Below are 13,706 nucleotides of genomic sequence, written 5' to 3' on the forward strand. Positions count from 1 at the left end.
ACATGCTGGAAGTGCAAACACAGAGATTGAGGTTTGTGGTCCCTCACAGGCCTCCATCTCTGCGTTCGCAGCCATTCAAAGAGGGTCACAAAATTATACTTGCCTCACGAATATACGAGGCAGAACTATAGCGACCGTCTACGAATTTACATGTGATTCCAGTGATTAGAACACCATTCTCACGAAATGAAGGTTCTAGGTAGGTAGAAAGGCAGTGGAAAATGTAACAGATCAAGGGATACAAACAGGTCCAGGATACACAAACTTCCTAAGTAAGCACTAGTAATTAATTAAAATACATAAATGTAATGTTTCATACCCCACAAAACAGGGAAAGCAAGGCACATTCTCTTTTGCCTGCCTACTGAACTCTGTAGGAGAAACGTGTCATTTCCATTTATCAGACTGTACTGTCATTTAAGATATACAAAATGTAGTCCTCTCCATTCTTAAGGAGACATCAATGCTGATTCGCCGATCTAGAACTAGGATTACAGGTCTAAATGCTCACTCTTTTTTAATGGAACTCCGTTGATGGTCTAGTCTTAAGCACTGAACTGAGTAGCAAATCCATCCCTTAACAGAGTGGTGGAAAGAAAAAGAAAAACAACCACACTATGTATGCACTACTTACAAGAAGTTCCTCAATGAACTACTGCCACTAACAGGGCAAAGTGGGATATTGGTGGTGCACATTTCCTTAAAGGGGCAGAGTCCATTTTCAGCCTCGTAAGGCTGCAGCCCATTTAGCTACATTGCCATGCCTTTATGCTTCATTTTAATGGTACTTTTTATTAAACTAGCACCATTTTTAAACCAGCCTTTTTTCAAATACACAACAGTTGGGCAACAGAGCCCAAAGACAGGCATTCACGAACATATTTTGAATTTTAAAATGTGGCTTTTCTAAAGACAAATATTAGATTGATATTTTTTTGTATCAAAATGGTACATGCCTGGGCACTATTCAGAGCATATAACGATCAATGGAGTTTTTGACAGAAAACTATCTTTAATGCACCTTCCAAAAAGGTCTTGTTTAGAGTGTTTTACAAAAACAACCTCTCACAGGGAATGGACACCTCAACCATACTAGCTGTTACACCTTACAACAGGTTTCGGGAATTAATCCCTTCATGGGATTTAGTTTCAATTTAAATTTTTTTTTTTTTCAATTTCAAATAATCTTTATTTCGATCGTAAAAAGATCATAAAAGATATACAAACGATTTTCATCATTAAAAACATTATAAAAATATTATAAGAAAGATACCCCCGACTCATAATTACAATCAGATTACTAGGAAATGCATTTTGATTAATAAATAAAAGGGTGGGATATTCATAAAGCTTTAGAGTTCCTGAGAATTATTGCACGTAAACGCCACATTGCCGTCAGGAATTTCGCCATTGCGAACACAGTTGGTGCCGATAAGTCTGACTTTAGGACCCTGTAGGCCGGGGCATAGGTGCGAAAGCCCAAATTCCTCAAATAAGGGACCAACCAGTATCTTCTGATTCTGCTATAAGCTCTGCAGAACAGGACCACGTGGAGATCGCTTTCCAGTTTATACTTGCATGCTGGGCACTCCCCTGTTTCCAGATTACCAGCCCAGGATTTAGTAATAGACCTCAGGGGGAGAGAACCATATCTCCATTGCATGAAAATCTTCCGAACAGACACAGGCATCATGGTGTCTAGTACATATTCGGGACTGTAGGAGTCTTTCATTTTAGTAAATTTGTCCGTTAGGGATCCATCCCGTGTAGAGTTAATGGTTTTCTGGAGCATAGTGCTATAAAACAGATTTGAAAGTTCCTTTCTGGAAAGCCCTGCAGCCGCTACTTCCGGGTTGGACCATAGCTCTGGAACTCCAAGAAACGTACACATGTCCCTAATGTACTTTATCCACGGGATTTTGGTGGCGTAGGTTGATCTCAATAATTCCTGGAGTTCATTTCTGTAGTGTACTAGTTCTTGACTACTCCACAGACGCCTCCAGTAAGTCAGTGGTTTTAGACCCAATTCCTCTGTAATTGGTCGCAATGCCAGGTCCATTCTTAGGGGGAATAATGGAGTGCTCGGGGGAAGTGCAGCCAATTGTCTTATGAAATTGTTTTCTGCAACCTGTACAGTGTGCAATGGTATGTGTCCCCATAGCTCGCCTCCGTAAATGATAGCCCCCCCCCCCCCCCCGGGCTTGGGCTTTATAAATGTGAATGGCGGGTGCCAGTGGACGGAGAGGTGATTTTTTGGCGATTCTTGTGATGGCACCTGCCCTCTGGGCTAGTTTTGTGGTTGCTTTTATTTTGTGTGGCAACCAAGTCAGGTTGTGGTTGAGGGTTATGCCTAGATATTCTATTACGTGTACTCTTTCTAGGGTTATGGATCCTAGACGGGGATTTGGGCAGCTTTTGGGTCTGGGATTAAGGATCATAAACTTGGTCTTCGAAGGGTTTATTTCTAAGCCCCTTTCATTACAAAACCCCAGAAACCCGTTCAGAATCCTCTGCAGCCCCATTGGTGTTTTTGACAGCAGCAGGGTGTCATCCGCGAACATGATCGCTGGCACCCTGCTGCTGTTCAATTGTGGCGCATCGATGTTAGGGATCCCATTCAGATACTCTATCACCCCGTTCACAAATAAGCAAAACAGGGTCGGCGCCAAGACGCAGCCCTGCCTTACCCCCCTGCGAACGGGGAATTTGTCTGTCAATCTGCCGCCCTTTCCATATCTCACACGGGCGTAATTGTCGGTATGCAGCCTGACTAACACATGGAGAATATCTCCTGGAATACCCAGTTCGGCCAGCACCGCCCACAATTTAGCCCTAGGAACTAAATCGAAGGCGGCGCGAAGGTCCACAAAAACCGCATACAAAGTCCCACCTTCTGAGAACACTGTCTTCCAATATATGATATTCAGTCTTAATATTTGGTCGACTGTTGAAACTCCTTTTCTAAAACCCGCCTGGAGAGGGCTCAAAATGTCCGTCTCCTCCATCCAGCCTAACAACCTATCAAGAACCAGTCTACCAAACAGTTTTTGGGACACATCAATGAGGCTGATTGGGCGATAGTTGGCTGGAAGCAGAGGCGACCCCTTTTTAAATATCGGGACCACCTCTGCTCCCAGCCAAGTTTCCGGTATTTTCATTCCCCCCAGCACTGCATTAGATAAGACCATGAGGTAGGGTGCCCATATTCCAGGTTCTTGTTTAAATAAGTCGCCCGGCACCCCATCCAAACCAGGTGCCTTTCCAGCGGTAAGTCCTGCTATCGCCTTCTTGATGTCATTTATGGTAAAATGATCAGAAGTCTGTCTAAGAGGGGCGATTGGCATTTCTACTTCTGTGTCCTTGTTCTCTATGGAGTATAGCTGCTGAAACTGTTTTTGCCAGACATTTGCAGCAATGTTGGGTTCGATTGCGGTAGGTAAATCCCCACAGCCTTGGTTGATTATTCTCCAGAATCTACGGGAGTCTCCCGCTGCTAAAGACTCCGATAGATTCTCCCAATGCAGTACATCCCACTCCATCTTAGCGTTAGCTATAAGTGTTTTGTAGGCCTTCCTTCTGACGGTGATCTCTTCCCTCGGGCTTCCTGCTTTTATACTAGATAGTAGGTTGCGTTTTGCATCTCGGCAAGCTCTATTAAACCAAGTGCATTTAATCGGGCCCTGGGATCTAGGTGCTCTGGTACTAAAGAGGTCGGCTTCAAGCTCTCTAATTAAATGTTCATGAACCTGTGCTAAGTCCTCTCTAGTCTCCCTTGTAGAACCTGTGTTCCATAACTTAAAGGCCTCTTCCAAGATTGGAATGATTCCAGCATATAGGGTGGCCATCTTGTCTTCGCTAGAGGCAAGGTTTTCCCATTTAATCCTCTTCCTATTATTGTCCAGGAGATATCCCTCACCATGCTTTTGCTCACTTGAGGGACTCTCTTCCAGACAGGAGGTAGCAAAACCTAGTTCTAAAGCATTATGGTCGCTATCATGTCTGGGCAATACTCTAAAGTCCAGGACCCTTTTCCATGCGTGCAACTGAACTAGGAAATAATCCAATCTGGATTCTCTACCCGCCCTGTTGAACGTGCAATTACTCGGGATGTCGGACCTAGTGCGGCCATTACAGGCTCTTAAGCCGTAGGTTAGATTGAGTGTGTTTATTTGAACAGCCAGCGGTGTCCATGCTCTGGGAGGGGGGGCTTCTGTTGGAGGAACCTGCCAACTTGAATCCTCCTCTAGGGAGGGTCCATCAAGTAGCCCAGGTAACGGTTCAAAATGGGAATTAAAATCCCCCCCTACTAGATATGGTACACCCTCTTGAATAGTTTCAAGGAGCCGGGACAGTGCCTCAATGGTTTTAGAGGTGGCGGCTATTGGAACTGGCCTGGAGTAGATGTTTATTACAAGTAATTTATGGAGTTCCGGCCATTCAAGTAGAACTGCCAGTATGTCCTCCGAGTCCACGGTATATCGTGAAGCTGAGCAACCTAAGTCAGTTGCCACCCAGGTCGCCAGACCTCCAGACGGTCGGCCTCTCCCACCCCAACTAGCTTGTATCGAGAAGGTCTTGAAACCCCTATACGTAGTCTCTTCCCTTGCCCAAGTCTCTTGGAAGAGACAGATGCTTTTTGGGTTTATTAGCTCACCCCACGAATCCGAGTCTATTTTATTGGCCAGGCCTGCCAAGTTCCAAGAGAGCAATTTTAATGGTCGAGAATCCTGGGGCCCAGCCCGCAGCATTATTTGGTTAGTCATTTGTGTTATGTATACTGATTGAGACGGCCTCTGTGTCTGCTCATGGCCCGTGAATGGGCCCTCCAGGTTAGTTCCCCTTTCTTCTCTCTGTAAGCCTAGCCCCGAAGTACTAGCGGCAGAGATCTCCTCCCCATCGGTGGAGTTGGCATTTATGTGGGTGCCTTCAGCATAACCTGATAATCGCCTGTGTCCCCTTTCGGGGGTCAATTGTCAGTCAACCATATCGAGACATTCGTATCGATTATAGAGTGGTAGAGGCGGTTGCTGAAATTGTCTGGGGGGCCAAGGTGCTTCTCTTCTGAATCCTCCATTACCCACTCCTCTAGCATTTACAGTCTCCCACCCTTGAGGATCATCATAAATTGGCGGGTATTCAGGCGATGTTCGCATTTGGTTGTAGGGGATTCTATTCCCTCCCTGATTACCCCCCCAGTTTCCCTGTCGGTTCTCTAGGTACCCTCGTCTCTGGTTGTTAGTTGTGTGGGTATTTACTGGATAGAAGAAAGATAGGGGGAGTGGATGGATGTTATTTCCCTCATCCTCCAGAAAGGAACCACAAATATAGGAGACTGTTCCTGGTTCTTTAAAGCTCACCAGTATACAGTCACCACGAATTGTTTTGGGACTCTTTCCTACCCACGAGACTCTTCTAACCATGCGAATTTCGCTTGTCATGCCTCTAGGAAGTGGTCTATGTATAGATAACCAGTTTGTCACTTTGTTTTTTAAAGAGACTCCTGTCTCGTATGTATCCGATTTTAATTCGGGCACCCCAGCTAAAATAGCAGTGTATGGAGCTACCTCAGGTGGAAGATTAACGGTAACTATCTTTTGCTTTGTTTTATTAGAGTCCTGAGAATTTTGTTTATTAGTTAGTGACGTTTTAGGTGGACTTTTATGATGTAAATGGGAATTTGTAGTATCAGTGACTGGGTGTGTTTGTTGTGCACTAGATGATTGATTATCGTGAGTTACTGCAGGGGTCGCTGGGATAACTGGATTGGCTTTCTGGTTTAGTCGATGGTTGTTAAGTGGTTTAGAATTTTTGGTGCCGATTGTTGTTGTTAGGGCATCAATACCATTGACCGGTCTCAAAGGGTTAGAGTTGTTTTTGGGTTTCGGGTCGGTGTTGAGGGCTGTGGGGCAAGGAACCCCAGGTTTACAGGAGTCCATGAACTGTAATGCAGTTTTCTCTATTTTGATTAATCTCGCTTCCATTTTTATCAAGCGGGCTTCCAGGGGATTTAGAATTGATTTAAGAAGGTTTCCTATGTCTGCTAATGTTATGTCCCCTTCATCGGACTCAGTTCTTTGTTCTGGTAAGGGGACTGGCAGATCAATAGAAGATTTAGTTTCAATAAAGGGTTTGGCCTCTACATACACAACCTACAAATGAAACATACCCCAATACTTTATTGACACGCTGCATTGTCCACATCACATAATCATGAAATGTATTCAAGTCATAAGAACACAGAAGGCTGAAGTGGGTGCGATATAGGACTCCCTTGCATTTTTCATCTCTCTAGTGTACATGTAATAAATAGTATATGTCCGGCCAGTTCTCAAAGGCCTCCAAATCCTGTTGCATATATGCCCTTTTTGTAACAATATTGCTGCTACTCCTGGAAATGCAAACATAAGATACTCCTGTGAGCTCACTTTCAGGCATTGACCTTCAGTGGGCAGCAGTGTCAAAATGTAAAGGATTACTCTTGATGGAGGGTGTGGGGTAAAAGAAATCTGGTATGCGCATCACATGTATCACTCAGAATATTCCGGAAATATGCTAAGAAGCGTGAATACGTTCCATGACATTAATCAATCTTCTGAAACAGTATCTCTGTTAAACTGTTACTTTTCTGTGCCCATGTTTTATGTACAATTATCAAATGGTTACATCAGCAGTGGAAATGTGTTTAAATAGCAAAGCACGAAACTCTACTCTGGGAGCAATCTTACAATTCAAGTTTAGTACCTGGGTTCATTCAATGTTGATAGCCTTACTGTTGCTACACATAAGCCAGGAAGGTAGGCCTCACTTCTCCAGGTTTCCTGTTCAAAAAAAGTTCTGCTGTCTGGGACAGCTGTCTGTTCACGGGGGACAGCTGTCTGTTCACCGGGAAAATCAATCTCAAGGTGCAGCAGGAGTCAATGGACTGCAGTGTAGATGCAATATGGGGGCACTATGGTTGCTCAAGATCCTCACATTGATTGAAGAAATGATGTGTGGCAACGCAGGCTGACAATCCAGGACTTCATCAGGTCCTTAACTTGCCTCAAGAAAGTTGTGCAGCAAATGCAAGGAGTAAGCACATACCACACCTGTAATTATTCACACCACAAAAACTTGTTCTTTCACAACAGCAGCAACAGGGAAGCAAGAGAACCTTCTGATGAGATGTGTCAGTTGGTTTAGGCAGCAGTTGCAGGCTCCTGGTCTTCGCATGCTTTGCACTTCTGACCTCCGTACAACAATTTGCTGAGCATGGGCTCTTGATAATCAAGGCAGGTCTTATCCTCATTTGGGCAGTCCATCTCCTGTATCCTGTAGAAATAGCAACTAAGTGTTTCTTCCTCGTCCTTAAAGTATGGTCTTTATCCTTAGATGGAGACTTCCAAGATTCTCTCGGATTCTCACTTCGTTAGATACTATAGTGCAGAGCTCCAAGGTGAAAAACATGAATCCTTGCTATGTTGCAGGGGTGAGCTTATTTTCTATTCTGTAATAATAAATGGCCTCAAAATGGTGTGAGACGGAGGGAAAATAAATTAACTCAGTTAATTACATTTAATATGCCAGAACGTCATGGCATCCATATCCCCGGGAAGCACTTGTCATCTGTTGTGTCTACTGAACTCCCAGGACATTTGGATACCCCCCCTTTTTCAGCACCCATGCCGAGCATGGATGTAGGAGTACCCCAGGGCTCCGTTCTTAGCCCTACCCTCTTCAATCTATATGTGTCCCCCCTTGCACCCTTAGCAGAGGAATACGGCACCAAGATTATTTCCTACGCAGATGATGCACAACTGATTTTCAGCTGTGAAAAAGGAGACGACTTTGATGGAGACTACATTAGATCCTGCCTCTCAAAGGTGTTCAACTGGCTCAAAGTGAAACCGTTGAAATGCAATCCAGATAAATCTGATATTTTCTTTTTCGGCCAGCCTGTAGTTGGCTATTGGAGTTTATGTTGGCTGGAGGAGTTATCTACCCCCCCCTTTCAGCGCAAACGAGGGTTATAAATCCAGGCTTTTTAATCAACAGTTCCCTCTCCATGAACTCCCAAGTCCAAGCATTTGTTGGTTCCTAATTTGTATAATTTGTACGCTAAACAAATTCCTTCAAGTTCAGTATTCTTCAAGTTATATCTTCAGTTACAGGTAGATGATAAGTTCCATGTAATGCCCAATCAGGAGCAGCCTCCTTGCTGATCAGCCCATATACTCCAACGGACCCTTGTTCAAGCACAAACACTCCCAGCATTCTGGTGACCTCACCACTGGCTGAGCGGAAAGGCCAAGAACAACAATGGGGAGGATGAATTATATAAGAAAGTAGATTACAACACATATTTCCCCTTATAGAGACAAAAAGAAGTCTTACAGACGTAAGACAATAAAGCACCCGAACAACACGTCCAACAAATGTATGGGTACCACCACAAACAGAAAACAGACAAGATTGAACAGGAACCCCCAAAGAGAGCAACACGTCCATACCTTAAGCCAATAACCAACCAGGAAGGACAATAACAATAGGGAGCAATGCACATTCTTTTAGTAATCTTCACAATGAATATCTTGCAACCCACCTCACCTCACACACAGGGTTAAGGGTTGAAAGGGTATCTTTCAACCCTTAACCCCTTAAGTGCTGCCGTCGGCCGTTGAACGTTCGGAGCACTACCTGGCTGGTGCTGCGCACGTTCAACGGCCAACGCAGCCCCGCCCGCTCTTTAAAACGGCCGCACTGCCGTGAAAAAAACGGCCGCGGTTAACGGGTCTCTGTCCTCACACTCAAGGCATAAATGCATCTCTAAAGTTAAAGGTGGTAAAATCTCACTCACACCTAAGGACGTCAGGATCCTCACATCAGGACAGAACCACCCTTAACCGCATCAGCACGAGCGGTTTTCCCGCTGTGCACTGACTTTTTTAAAATACCGCGTTACATGACGAGCTGAGCTCGTCATGAGCGTGAGAGCGGTGCAACTCATGACGAGCTCAGCTCGTCATGAGCGCAGAAGGGGTTAATGGACCAATTTGGTTAACACATCACATTAATACTAGCACACAGACATACAGTGGCATGGCATAACATAACACAGTAACCCCCAGCAACACCCAAAATCACCGGTGAGCGACCTCTCACCCGAACCTCCTCTTAGTACACGAAGGATGATGCACCTCTCATTCCATTCTTTTTTTTAATTTAGCATGGCAAATACACTCATGTAACAAACTCAGTATTCAATACAAACATACAGCCAGGCAGCAAATTCATCATAGTATCAATAAAAATATACACCGGCAGCCCAAACAGCATGACACTGCATAAAACATAACCAAAGCAAGTAACACAATATTCCCTTCTCTGGTGAGCGACATCTCACCCAAGCAATATTCACCCTTTTGTATATCGAATTTCAGTTGCAGCACGTCAGTAGTGTATAGTTCTGTCAGTGTTACCTTTTCTCCTCTTCCCTGCTTCAGTTTGTACCTCTCAATGGGTCGAGAACAGAGGCACATGTTTAAGTTTTAAATTATTCACACGCTTGTAGATAAAACGAAGGCCACAGAACAAGAAAGATTTACTCTTCCTCTTATTTCCGATGCACGTTGCAAACCGGTCATGCTTTCGACACGCATTGGAAACTGCTTCCGGTTTCCTTAGTTGCAGCAGTGCATATTCCAGACTCCAAGCTGTTCCGTCAGCAAAATGCCTGCACACGTACATTCTCGTGCCTGGAATGCTTAACCACCTCGCTCATCGCACAGTTGCATGGCTACGATGCGCATTCCAAAACAGAAACCTGACTTAGATAGATCTATCAGCCGACTCAGCTTCTACACCCCCACCCGCCAGCTCCGCTCCGCAGACCACGCCCTCGCCACTGTCCCCCGCATCCGAAGAGTGACCACCGGCGGATTATTCTCCCACCTCACCGCCAAGACATGGAACACCCTCCCCATCCGCCTATGGCAGACTTAAGACCTACTGACCTTCAGAAGACTCCTCAAGACCTGGCTCTTCGAACAGTAGCAGCTTCCCCCCCCCCCCCCAGCACCTTGAGACCCTCACAGGTATGTAGTGCACTTTACAAAAGTATTGATTAATTGATTGATCAGCATTTCAGTCTTCAGCCACACGTCACAAGGGAGACTGTGACATATCACTGTGGTGCTTAACATGCACATGCAACAACTCACGCTCACTTGGGAGTATGGCTTCTAATGACGCACAGCAGTCCACGCTGCAATTCTAAAACCTCATCGCATCTCAGTCATTCAAATGCCTCACTAACTCGTTACCAGTGATGGTAAGGGGGCATGCGCTCATCCAACTTCAGATGCACTCCCCATGCACTTGGGGGAAAACGCACGCTAGCCCATGCGGCCTAGTTTTAAATGCCGCACCACACGCTAACAACAGTCAGCGCAAAATACACTTACCACCGTGCTTCATTGCCGGCAATTAACCCTCCTCGGTACGTGCCTCACACTGCTGTTTGCTCAAAGCAGGTTCCAGATTCAGAGGTTTCAAACATAAAAAGTCAAATCCAGTAGTGTCACGAATCAAACACACTGCAGATCAAATGTCTTGATGGTGCTGTAACTTTGGATCCTTGACGCACTACAAGCTGTAGTTCAAACGCCGACACCAGTTCTTCATCAAACTGACTTTACTTTGGGTTGCCAAATGTTCATTGTCGCCGCACTTTTTAATTATTTTTTAACTCTGCACACACTGTTCAACAGACTATTTCCTCAGTATTAATAGTCTATTTAAGCTGGTACATCAAATCTATGAACAGTTGATTAAGTAGACTACCCTCTCGGTCTGCAGGCTACCAGTGGCCCACTGCTTCTGCTGCACACTGCACTGGCCTGTGAGAAAAAAGAATAGAAAATTGCCCTGGACTGTAGGCTTTCTTATGAAATAGACACCGGTGGGGGCTACATGGCACAAATCCTCTTTACAGGCTTCAATCTCTTTTGTTCTGTAAATTTAATTTTTTCTTGTGTTATTCCTCTATATACTGCTCATCTTTTCTGATCCAGCACTAAACTTCCCTTCACGCTTCGGTCTTCTGCGCTCGTCGCCAGTGTATGACAAAGAACTATGCCATAAAGTCAGGTCATGTAGGCAAAGGATAGAAGTTTATACTTCAAGTTATATCTTCAGTTACAGGAATATGATAAGTTCCATGTAATGCCCCACCGGGCGTAGCCTCCTTCCTGCTCAGACCATACACTCCTACCGACTCTTGTCCAAGCCAAACACTCCCAGTATTCTGATAACCCCACCACTAGCTGAGCAGCACGGCAGAGAACAATGGGGGAGTACGCATTGTATCAGAAAGTAGATTACAAAAAGGTGTAGCTTAACCAAGGTGAGAGGCTAGTTAGAACTGATTAAGCTTAGTCAAGCAACAACAAAACCTCTCGCCTCTCCCTCATTCAGGATGAGGATTTGAGGCCAGACAACTGTACCTATCTTTACTAAACATTGTATAAGAAGAGAGGCACAGTGAATAGCAGTACATGGGGAGGAGCAAGCCGAGATAAGGGAGAAAGCATATTCCAGCATACACTAACCCTATGGAACACAATCTCAGTCTTTAGGAGTCGCTTACCTATGGAAAGGGACTACAACTGGGATACAACAGCACATATGTCCCAAATACTCTCGAACACATTTGATAAGGAATGAGGGAAATGAAGGGACCTATTTATGACGTAAGCTGTGGATTTTACCAGGGACATACAGAAGCCTGACCCCCCACTCTGATTCAGCAAAACAGGTCTGAAGCCAGCAACCACTAGCAGTTAGTACTGTCAAAGGCCCGTTATGGAAGCAAAAGGCACTGATCTTTAAAAGTAATACGTAACAAGGTGGTTCCCATACAACCCACCTAGGTTTAGTATTCGGTTTTAAAACAACATACCATAAATATGCATCATCTAACCAAGAAACATGCTGCATGTGTTTCTTGCCCAAGACAAAAATATTGGATTTGCCTGGGACTAAGAATGAGCTGCAGATTGTTTCACAGACACTGTGCAAGGGATTGTCAACCGTAGAGTCTACAAAACGATATACTAACAGGAAAGAAGCATACAATGCAGATTTAAGTGGCCTCATTTCAAACATTCTCCATTTGTTCTTTATAATCACATTTTCTACTCATAATAAAACACCTCCAACGGTCGTACTTCAGTTTGCGCGCTTGAAGCTTAACCAGCGACTCGAAGTATCCATTCCAAGACAGCTCCTGGCTGCACGATTGACACTTCAACCTCTTCACTCTCATCTCAAACCTCTCATCCAGTTTTTTATGCGGAAAGTCTTGACGCCAACTCCTTTTGACAGGATCGACAAGTCTCAGGAAATAGCCCACATTTGAGCTCACATGATTGCAAACTTCCGGCCCACCACCACCTTACAGTTCCAAAATGATTGGCGAGGTTAATTACTTTAATGAGCGACCTGGGCCCAATTGTCAGAGGGGTGTAATGAACGGTCTGCATGAAGGTTATGCTGGTACTCGAGTCTCTGTCACCTGGCTCCAGTGCTGCAAGCGCGCTTTTAACACCCCATCTCCCCCACCCCATGCTGCCACACACCATTAACCCCTCACCAAAAACAACTTGGCAGTAGTGTGAGGAGATAATCTGTGAGTGATTAAGGTTAGCAATGGAGGTACTGAGATTGTGTTCAGAGGCCGGTCACAATTCTTTTAGTACTAAGCTGTTTCACTATCTGTAGCATATGCCAGCGTGTCCCCCGACAGGGGCTGGTCTCACTGACCCAAACTACTTTTTTCATACTAGAAACGTTATGATCAGCGTCAGTTGCATAACAATAGCCCTCGCTGTGAGGGAGGGGGGGGCGAGCTCCTGGGCCCCCTATGGCACTGTTCATGGACTCTCGACTAGTTCTGAGCATGGGGGTCCCCTCCATGTACTCTGCAGGGGGCGGGGTCACATTTCGTTACGTCATTAATCAGCGAGCATCCAAGTTTAAATAAAATCGTAGAGCACAAAATTAGCACACATTACATCATGCTTCTAATGCCGCCTCGTGCCACCCCCAGCATCACACTGTTTGGTACAGGTACATTCCTAACTGACCTGTATCCGGTGGCTTATGTCTATGTCTTTCTCCCTCTGGACGCTGCCTGGAGCCTGCCATGCAGCTCGTACTCGGTAGCTGCTGCAGGATGGACAATGTGTGATCTCCACCAATCACAGCGCGGGGTGGGCGCTGTGGCTGTCAGACGCGTGGCTCAGCGTCCAATCAGCAAAATAATCGGCACCCAGCGCTGATTGGAGCTGGGGGCGTGGCCTGCTGCCCATCTCATCCCAGAATGTCTTCCCAATCAACGAATGCATTTATTTTCTTTTCACCTTCATGGACGTTTAACGGTGGCCATGTTGGAGTGGGATTTTGTGTAGCCTGGTTGGAATGAAAGTCGTATGCAGAGATATAACGTGGGCAAATATATCGTAGAAGAACACCGCACCACACTAAATGTCAGTTCACGTTGTCCGGCTCTCCCGCTCCGCTGTCATTCCGCTAGCCACCCTTTATACGTAGGAAGAAGTACTCCGTTTCTAACATGAGACAATGCTGAGGTTGAAGGGCATACATAGTTTACACAACTTAGCCTTGAGTCACTCAAGCAGGAGATGAGTTCTTTATTACATGTTAGG

At 45.2% G+C, this 13,706-nt stretch overlaps 1 protein-coding gene across 3 annotated transcripts in view; it reads right to left on the reverse strand.

The window, feature by feature from the left end:
* ANGEL2 (angel homolog 2) overlaps positions 1–13,275 on the reverse strand; it is a 427,641-nt gene extending 414,366 nt beyond the window's left edge. Inside the window, exon 1 of one of the 3 annotated variants that reach the window (XM_078649760.1) lies at positions 13,125–13,275. In XM_078649760.1, coding sequence (XP_078505886.1) covers positions 13,125–13,185 — 61 coding nt within the window. In that variant the 5' untranslated portion in view covers positions 13,186–13,275. The remainder of the gene's footprint in view (positions 1–13,124) is intronic. The other 2 variants (XM_078649759.1, XM_078649764.1) reach the window with 2 other exon arrangements.
* Between the last annotated feature and the right edge of the window lie 431 nt (positions 13,276–13,706).

Source organism: Lissotriton helveticus, chromosome 6, assembly GCF_964261635.1.
Source record: "Lissotriton helveticus chromosome 6, aLisHel1.1, whole genome shotgun sequence".
In the NCBI taxonomy this organism is placed as follows: domain Eukaryota; kingdom Metazoa; phylum Chordata; class Amphibia; order Caudata; family Salamandridae; genus Lissotriton; species Lissotriton helveticus.